At 50.0% G+C, this 9,430-nt stretch overlaps 1 protein-coding gene across 4 annotated transcripts; it reads left to right on the forward strand.

The window, feature by feature from the left end:
* Positions 1-318: 318 nt before the first annotated feature.
* marchf7 (membrane-associated ring finger (C3HC4) 7) lies at positions 319-8,485 on the forward strand. Of its 4 annotated transcripts, none has more exons than XM_076047473.1 (11): positions 319-661; positions 2,104-2,336; positions 3,300-3,473; positions 3,581-3,752; positions 3,900-4,040; positions 4,234-5,323; positions 5,959-6,128; positions 6,200-6,303; positions 6,745-6,828; positions 7,019-7,064; positions 7,600-8,485. In XM_076047473.1, the coding sequence occupies exons 2-11, from the start codon at positions 2,145-2,147 to the stop codon at positions 7,689-7,691; spliced, it is 2,265 nt and encodes a 754-aa protein (XP_075903588.1). In that variant the 5' UTR covers positions 319-661; positions 2,104-2,144; the 3' UTR covers positions 7,692-8,485. The 4 variants fall into 4 exon arrangements, with proteins under 4 accessions (XP_075903588.1, XP_075903597.1, XP_075903606.1 ...); XM_076047482.1 differs by lacking the exon at positions 319-661 and adding an exon at positions 726-1,018; XM_076047491.1 differs by lacking the exon at positions 319-661 and adding an exon at positions 726-999 and having other exon boundaries at positions 2,107-2,336.
* The last annotated feature ends 945 nt before the right edge of the window (positions 8,486-9,430 follow it).

Raw genomic sequence — 9,430 nt, forward strand, 5'->3', positions numbered from 1 at the left:
GGGTTGAACTTCAAACAACTACGTCAGACAGCGTCACGGCCTCGCGCAGCATTTCAACTCGTTATTACGTTACCACAGCACTCTCCAGTCCATTTAACTGTACGTTTAATTTAAGAAGTGCTGCAACTGGTACACTTCTGTACAGAAACAAAAAAAAAAAAAATTAACGGCAGCGAGGGAAAAAAGATCAAGCCGCAAAGCATTTACTGATATGTATAATATTTATGAGTATTTAATGTTTTAAGTCATCGCAATCAGACTTGTGCGTATGATGTCTCAAGTAGCAACAAACAAAAGGTGGACTTTTCCGTTTACGCCACACGGGGGAGCCATTTCACTTTGCCCTGCACTTTCTCAAGCGGCGAGATCCCAGTAAACCATGAGATAGAACATTTTTAAGGGCAGCCAAAGTTCACGTTTTCTTCGCACAGCCATTCTCGCGTCCTCGGCAACAACCCGAATGCTCGGTGAACGCAAAGGTGGACAACGGCAGCAATCCTGTGCACCCACCACTTCCCCCGCGAGGTCGCCGCAAATCACCTGATCAGCTGTCAAGACAGAGCTGCCTAGATTTAAGCCTCCGGTTCTCCGCTCGCTACACTAGCTGCTGTTTACGACAGACGCCATCGTCCGTTACCGTCAAAGCCAAGGCGAACGAAAGGTGAGGACGTGATAGTGGGTGCGGGGGGGGGAGTTGGACCATGTCGTAGATGTTGACTTGTGTTGTTGTTGGTACCTTGTGGTTGTTACCCGAGCTGGCGACTTGGTTAGCCGGGTAGCATCGAGCCCAGTGTCCGGCCGGGGCCAACCAGCTAGCTCGCTGCTAATGGAGTTTGGCAGCTGTTGCAGCGAGTCACCTGACAAAGAGCTAAAGGGCTAAACTGCTCTGGTAATGCAACACAGTATTGATGAGGAACAGCAGTGAGCCTTGATTCGCAAGGAAGCGTCGACTTGTAATCCTTAAGGAGCAGTAAACCGCGCGGACGGCTGCGACTGTTGGTGTTCAGCAGGTATTCAGGTAACAGCGCGACCATTAGCATTAAAACTTGGAGACGTTTAACTTTTTATGACCTTGTTGTGGCGTCGATTTGAACTAATCGAACTATCGAGCTTTTTTGTCGGTGCCGTGTCATTGTTGTTTTTCTTTACTGAACCTGTAGTAATAATAATAATAATAATAATAATAATAATAATAATAATAATAATAATAATAATAATTTAAAAACAAAAATACTACTTCAGACTACTTGAGAAAAAAAATGATGGTGCAAAGTTACGCTCAGGAGTATTAATAGATAACAGATCGCTTTAATCCGCAATCTCATCCGCACAGGTTGGTGTTGCTAGTAGTGCTGACTCGGCTACACCGGGTTGAAATGAAACCAACCATTACTAGAACCGACTGATAACCTTCCAGTGTGTGTGTGTGTGTACAACCACAACACGTCAAAACATGATGGCGCCATGTTTGCATTTGCTCCTTGATGCCATGTGGAAATGTTTGTCTAACCTGCTGGCAGTGCAGTGCAGTTTGCAGTGCTGTGGTTAGCGCTGCCGTCTGCGTCTCTTCCGGGAACACATAGTTTGTTGATCTATCTTTGAACACAGCTAATATGTCCGTCCATGTCAGCAGACAGAGAGCAACTTCTACTGTTTCACCTGATGTCACTGGCTCAGCTATGGCTTTGAGGGCCGTGTTGATTTTAATTTTTAACGGCTTGACTCTTGGACCGTTTTGATTTCAAGCGTTTCAATAAGCTGCTGTGTGATTTCAGCCTTTTGCAGCTGCTACCGAGGGGCCTGTTTGCCAGGACAGGCAGCTCGCAGTGCAGTGCAGTGCAGCTCCAGCTAAATGTGTCGCACTCGTGACTCAATTCATCATCCCCAAGATAGTCTGTGTGCTCTTGCTGGCAGGGGTTTTCCAGGTATAGACTGGATTCTGGTACTTGATTACTGTGCCTCCATAAAATGGTATCCTTCTAGATGGCAGTGCGGAAGCACTTCATTATGCTGGGCTGCAGCATGTGTAGTTTGTAAACTCTTAACTATTTATTGTGAAACGATTTCGCAACATGCTTTAAATCAATCTCATCCTTCCAACAGCAGACGGCCGGCCGGCCCGGACGGACGGACAGCTCTCCAACATGGACTCGTGGTCTCACAGGCCTTTTGGCCTGCGCAGCTCCAGAGTCCCCGTCACATCCACGCCAAGAGTCTCCGCCTCGTCTGCCTCTTCATTGCTGGGGTCTGCCAGGTTGTCCAACAGGGAGATGGGGCTGAGCAGTGAGAGATTCCCACGGACGTCATCGATTTATAAAACAGACCTGGAGCCACCGGTGAGCTGGACGCACGCAGGATTGATTGTAACGGCGAAGGTCATCAGTATCCCTTCAACTCTTGTTGTGAATACTTGAGAGAAACGGGCAGCAATATAACCTGTGGTCCCCCTGATTCACGTCTGCAAGTTTGTTGAAGTGTGGGTTACACATGCTGGGGTGAGGCCGCGACTGCGACAGCGCGTTGCCCTCCGAGGTCTTTTTATAGAGAAGTCCAGATTGTTGGCGTGTGTGTTTTTGAGCCCTGCTTCTTGTCAAAGGTCAGCGGTGTCACTGGCCTGCTCCCCGGCTCATTGTCGCTTTCCTTTCTGAAACAAACCCGCCGAACCCTCCATCCATTTTCTATCACCGCTCGTCATGCAGTCAGAGTGCTGCGGCCTGTCTGGAGGCTCTTAGGGTCTCACAGCCTGGACCCTTCACTCAGGGTTACCCATGCATATACAAGGAGAAGGGGACCAAAAACTCAGTGGCTCCTTCTCTCCCAAGAGAGCAGAAAGTGGTCAGCGGCTTTTGATCCTTCAGAGGTCCTAAATCCCAGCGTCAGTCACGCACTGTTCCTCCACAGCTGCGGACGTTCGTGCTCCCTCAGCCCATGTTCACCTGAGCACACAGTCGCCTTCTTCTCTATGCACACACACACACACACACACACACACACACACACACACACACACACCAATTGTTTACAACCTACATGTCTAGTATTTCTCCAGAAAGATGCCATTCTAACATAAACATAATTTATATGGGCAATTTTAACATTTTCAACATTCATTATTTTTTAACCCATGAAGTTGAAACATAAAATCAAAAAACAAGCGTTTGAACATTTTTACCTGGGCTACAGGCACAAAGATTTTCCCCACACATGAGAGAGCAGACGTGAGCTGATGAAATCGTTGCACAGAGGCGGCCTGATGTTTGAATCTGTGAGCCCTGACCGAGTGTCTCCTCCTCCTGAAGAGTTCCAGTCTGAGGGCTTCATCACGAGATTTCAGCAGCTCAGACTTTCGCTCCAGCAGCTGGAAGGTTCCTTCCTCTCTGACATCAGCCAGCAGAACGTACGAGCGTCCTTGGGCCGAGTCCTCCCTCAGCAGCAGCAGCAGCATCAGCAGCAGCAGCAGCAGGAGGAGACTGGTACTGGTGCAACACTCACTTCAAGGAGCTCTTTCAACTGCACAGTAAAAGGGAGCTTTTTTATTTTTATTTTGAACGTCTTTTTTTTTTTTCTGTCCTGTGTTCAGGCTGACAGTGAGGGGAGGATGGGGACGCGCTCGTCTCTGTTGAATCCCACTGATGACTGCGACTCCAGCAGGACTCCGCTGTCCTACAGCAGCAGAGGACTGTACTCACGCAAGTCCAGCACGTCGTTCACGGGATCCACCAAGTCCAGTAGTGGGCTGAGCAGTAGCAGAGGTGCCTCATGTCACACGGTTGACCTTTTTTTTTTTTCTCAGCAGTTTGAACCCAAATACATAAAAAAAGACGCGAGGTCCATCGGGCCTCCTCAGTGCCCAACTCACAGTGGTCCAATATTAATCCACTCTGTTGTGTTTTCTGCAGGCGAGAAGCAAAGCGACGCGTCCCCATGGAGCTCCAGCCACTTATGGTCGTCCTCCAGGAGAGACGGCGAGATGAAGAGCGAGCTCGGCCTGTCGGGTCTGGGAGAAGGACGGGTCAGAAGTGGACTGGCGTCGTCACTGTGTAGGTCCATAGTTCTGTAGTTTCTCTTTGTGAACTCATTCCGTTCATCACATGCTGGTATCATCAGGCATATTTCCAGGCCACAGTCAGAGATGTGAGATGTTGTGTGATGACTGTGTGGACCAGACAGCTTCTTCTCCCGCTGGTGACTCCTGTGTCTTGGGTTCCTTCATTTGTCCTCTACACTTTGCAGACCAGCCGGAACGAGTGACCTCCACCTACGCTCAGGGCGCTCGGCCGAAGGAGAGCGCCTACTCGCCGTACTACTCCTCCTCCTCGTCCTCCTCCTCCTCCTCTCCTTCGTCTTCCTCGGCGGCCCGAGACGGCCCCCTGAGCCGCCACTCGTCCTCCTCGGCCCCCCAGCGTTCTGTGCTGGGTGTCCGCAGCCTGGGCGGCAGAACCACCTCGCACTACCTCAACGTGTCGTCCACGGCGCGGCCATCTGAGCAGCGAGCCGCCGCTCGCCTCTCGACCTCGGACTCGTCCTCCCGCACGTCCAGATTCGGAGTCGAGGCCGCCCCCCCTCCCTCTCCCCCGGCGCCGACTCGGCCCGCCCCCGACGGCGAGGAGCCGGGCGGCTACCGCACCTGCCGCCGCCTGCTGTCCCGACTCTTCTCCCGCCAGTCCAGCCAGGACTCGTCCAGCGGCTCGTCCAGCCTGGGCTCCCTGGACGGCGGCAGCAAGGACTCGGCGGGCGGCGCCAGCAGCGTCGGCGCTCAAAAAAGCCTCCCGGGTCGCGGTCGCAGCGGAGCGGCCCTGACCAGGACGGTGGACGACGCCGGCGCCTCCTCCTGGCAGTCCTCTGCACCGCTGGGCCACCGCTCTCCCCACCTCCTCCCCCGCAGACCAGCTGGGGACCAGGACACTCGCTCCTCGGCCAGCACCGCACCGGCAGGAGGAGGAGAAGCAGGGCGAGGAGGTGGAGGAGGAGGAGGAGGAGGAGGAGGAGGAGGAGCAGCAGGACTCGGCAGCCAGCATCTGCCCCGAAGGTGGGCCTACCTCCAGCACAGCGAGCCCCAGGCTGAGGACCAGGACCAGGAAGACCAGGAGGGAGCGGTCGGGTTCGGATCCTACGCCGACGGTCGTCCCCGCAAGCTGGAGGAGGAGGAGTACGAGGCACCGCCGGAGCTCCAGACGGCCGAGAGCTTCACGGCCCGACGCAGAGTCGCACCAAGAGAAAACTCGCCGGGCTCGTTGGGCGGCACCGAGAAGGCGGCGGATGAAGAGAGGGACTCGGCCGGGTTGGGGTCGGATCAGGAGAGGCTGCGGAAGATCAAGGAGAGGTACCAGACTGGGAAGGAGAGGGGGGGGGTCAGTTGGTAGAGGAGGTCGTCCAATGATTGACCTGTCGGTGGTTCAAATCCCGACTCCAACTGTCCACATATCCTTGGGCAAGGCATTGAACCCCAAGTTGCTCCCAATGGGCCTGGCAGTGCCTTGCATGGTGTGTGAGTGTGTGTGTGAGTGTGTGTGAGTGAGAGGCCATTGCAAAGCACTTTGGGGAAGTGTGATGGTGCTGTTACCCTATGGTGCTGTACAAGTGCCTCCATTTACATTGACAGTGTGAACCGCCTGTCAGTCCTGATTGCTGCTCAGCGTCAGTCTGAATTTCCTTAACATGCAGCAGCATCTTTTTAAAAATTCAATATTAGACGGGCTGAACAATAGTGACAATAATATAAATATTTTTCAGCTTTTTGAGAAAAAGAGACCCCCTTAAATGTTTCTTTGAGACTCTCGGGGGGTCTCGTGGGTTAATGGAGGGTTGGGGGTCACGCTGAATATGACCCCAGACATTATGACCTGGATTATGACGCGGCTCCTCTGCGCCTCATCAATTTTCCTTCTTCCAACCATCTCTTTGGCAGCAGTTCCCACCGTCAGTGGCTGTAACAACAGTGTGTGTCGCCCCCTTCAGGCTGCTGCTGGAGGAGTCCGACGAGGACGAGGGCGACCTGTGCAGAATCTGCCAGATGGGCGAGGACTCGGCCTCCAACCCGCTCCTCCAGCCCTGCCACTGCACCGGCAGCCTGCAGTTCGTCCACCAGGACTGCATCAAGAGGTGGCTCTGCTCCAAGATCCACTCAGGTGAACCCCGCAAGGCATCAGCTCTCACTCGGCCCAGCCGCTCCGCGTGCCAACCTGTTGTTTCTGAGCAGGCACCAACCTGGAGTCGGTCACCACCTGCGAGCTGTGCAAGAAGACGCTGCATTTGGACATAGACGACTTTGACGTCGAGGAGTTGTACAGGACGTATGTGCAGGTGAGTCAGACCGCAGCTGCTTGTTGTCACAGTGTGTCCAGTCACAATATCGCTGCTCAAACCTGCTGTTAAAGATCTTGTTGTTTCACTGGACCTGTTGAAGTTCAGTGGTTAACTTTGCAGCCAAGCAAGGGATTAATGTTCTCACAGTAGTGTTGCATGGAGGCTATATAGTTAGAACAGTGAGTTGGCATTGGTGATAATGATCATAAGAACAATACTGAGAATGACAATGATATTTTCTGGGCTCTTAATGGCACTCTGCAAGCTTGAAGTCAAAAGAAACCACATTTAAACACAAACATTAAAAACTATCTTCAAAGGTTTTTTCAAAGATAACTTTTTTCCTCCTCCTGCATTGTGGACACTTGTTACCGTCTAAACCAACTTCTCGTTCATTTTGGTTTTCTTGTTGCTGTTATTTGTTTTGCTCCTGCCCAGTCGGAGTGTGAGAACTTCATCAGCAGCAGTCTCCATCTGGTGGGCAGGTTCTTCGACGCCCTGGAAGAAATGAATCTAGCCGGGGTGAGAGCGCAGCGGCTCTGGTCAACACATTCCACTGCATTGTGACGCTGGGCTGGTTCCGCTAAACCAGTTTGCTAGTTTGTGGTTGCGGTGAATCAACCTGCAATCATTAACTTGGTTTGAGATGTTCAGACACTGAATCATAGCAGAGTGAGGAATGTTTTTTTTCCTTCCTTCCTTCCTTCCTCAGTTCAACCTGGTGCGGATCCTTCACGAACAAATGGTCAACAGTGAAGGTAAGAAACTTGGCGCTGGTTCAAGAGTGTCTGCAGCTACGTTTCCATGACCCCTGGAATTGCGCAATACCTAAATATCGCAATTTAAAAAAACTGGTTGTGGAAACAACTGAACCCATATGGAGGCATATCGCAAAAGTGTCATGGAAACACTGTTTTTGCTTTTGCACGTCAGCGGACGTGACGTACAGGGTCACATGACCAGTTCACTCCAAGTAAAAATGGCGCATTGTGTTTGGACGGAGGAGGAGACTGAATATTTTTTACAAGTGATCAAAGGGAAAAAGTTTTAACAACCGTTCTCGGCAGCAAACGTAATTCTCGTCAAATTTCGCCGGACGAGATTTGACGAGAATTACGACTTCACACCGGTCAACGGAAACAGCTGCACATCGCAATCACACTTTGTTGAAATTACAGTTGAAAAGTACAGAAAAAGTAAATTGCCTTTATGTTTTTGAAAACCTGTCATGGAAACACAGCTTGTGTGACTGATGATGTGGACACAGAAGAGAATTTTGTTTGTGGTTTTCAGTTTCCCACAGCGAAAGCGAGGGCGAGATCCAAGACAACCGACCATCGATTGACTTTTCTGATCTGGAGGACGACAGCGAAGAGGAGTTTTAGTCGCGTGGCTCCACGTTTGGGTTTTGTTTGTTTTCGAGAGGCTTGCAGGAGGTCTGCAGTGACTAGAATAACTACAGCAGTGCAGCATGTAGTGCCCATTCACAGTTTGCACACTCTAGGTTCCATTCATGCATCAGTTGGAAACATCACGTCGTGCTTTAGCAGCTATGCAAACCTTTGAATGGAGCGGTGAGGGTTTTTTTTCTTCCTGGATTCCTCCACCTTAGTTTCTGTGAATGTGCCTTTTTAATATGAATAAATATTGCTTTAAACTATGAACCACAAGTGCTTTAATGTTGAAGTTAAAAAAAAAAAATGAATACAGAAAAAAAGAGCAGCGTGTGCAAGATATGGAACTGTTTAAAAAGAAGATAATCAAACCTGATGGTGGCGCTAATGCAAGGCTTTGGATGTCGGCGCCCACTGAACCTCATAGGAGAAGAAACATTTTTTTTTTTTTTTTTTTCTTTTAGTCTGGTGATGTAGGGAGAACACTTAGAAAGAAGTTAGTTTTCCCCTCCACGACTTCATCCCTCAGACGCAATGTCAAGCGTGTCATCGTTTCAAAGCTTTATACAAATTATGTTTCACCTTTTGATATTTGAAATGTATAGAATGAATGCAGATGACTTTTACGTTCAGTGGTTGATTGCTTTTTGTTGGCGGTCTCCTCAATGGTGTTGGAGGCGGACGCGACAACGTGGACAATACTTGGAGAATGTTGTGATGCACTTCAAAGAATTTGTTTTGAACGTAATATCTCAAATAAAGTACAAATACAGTGATGGAGAGGAGGCTTGTGTTGTCACTCAGAGTCTGATGAGACGCTGTGTAATTCAGCAACAAGTTGCTGCGTGTGTGAGTGTGCGTGAGAAATAATAATGGATTGGATTTACACACCATGAACACACATGGAATTATGTAGGAAACAAAATTCTTCAAAATAGCCACATTTCATAAAAAGCAGATTTAGTTATTAAAGGTGTTTTTCTTTGCTATATACTTACATAGCCTGCTCGTGTATTTGATGTCTTCAGTATCTTTCTGCAGTGTAGAAAGCTGTGAAGATTAAAAAAAGAATTGCATGAGAAGCAGCATCCAAGCTTTTGGCTGCTAGTGTGTGTAGCACTTTACATTGAACCCATGACTCATTCACACCACGTTCACACTGCTGGTGGTGGGGGCGTGGCTGACGGCCCCTCCAACCACCAGCCAACATTCACTCACATTCACAGGAGGCAATGCAGGTTTAGTGTCTTGCCCAAGGACACAACGACAGACTGGAGCAGGATTTGAACTGCCAACCTTTGGGTTACTGGAGAACCTGCTCTACCTCCTGTGCTGTGTATGAGAGTGTGTCAGTCTTCCTGGACAGACTACTTTGGAGCATAGAGACAGAAACTCAGTTCTGATTCTAATCTGTTTTCTGGCATCTTGTTCGTTCCATTCAAGGGCAGGATTTTCCCTTCCAGCACATCGCAGCATTGACTCCCACTCTGAGTCTGATCTAATTGCAAAATGAAGCGCAACAAAGGACGCTGAAAATCAAACAGGAGACAGGAGACAAGACAGTGTTTTTATTGGACACTATTGGATTCAAGGCGACGCGTCAACACTGGAGTGGTAGGAAAGTTGGATCTCAGGCAGCAGCAGCAGCAGCAGCAGCTGAAGCACCGCTGCCTGGTTTCCATCCTGATGTAAGAAGGCCAACAGGCAGACTGAGAATCCTCGGAAGGCAG

The sequence above is a fragment of the Nelusetta ayraudi genome, unplaced genomic scaffold (genome assembly GCF_046127955.1).
Source record: "Nelusetta ayraudi isolate G7.1 ecotype Tasmania unplaced genomic scaffold, CSIRO-AGI_Nayr_v1 ptg000005l, whole genome shotgun sequence".
NCBI classification, from domain to species: Eukaryota; Metazoa; Chordata; class Actinopteri; order Tetraodontiformes; family Monacanthidae; genus Nelusetta; species Nelusetta ayraudi.

What these genes read in the sequence shown, in the direction of transcription:
- marchf7 (XM_076047473.1), top strand. Translation starts at nt 2,145, where the DNA reads ATGGACTCGTGGTCTCACAGGCCTTTTGGCCTGCGCAGCTCCAGAGTC. An exon ending in TGGGCTGAGCAGTAGCAGAG is followed by an intron (nt 3,753 to 3,899) that starts GTGCCTCATGTC and finishes TGTTTTCTGCAG; the next exon opens with GCGAGAAGCAAAGCGACGCG. An exon ending in ACAAATGGTCAACAGTGAAG is followed by an intron (nt 7,065 to 7,599) that starts GTAAGAAACTTG and finishes TGTGGTTTTCAG; the next exon opens with TTTCCCACAGCGAAAGCGAG.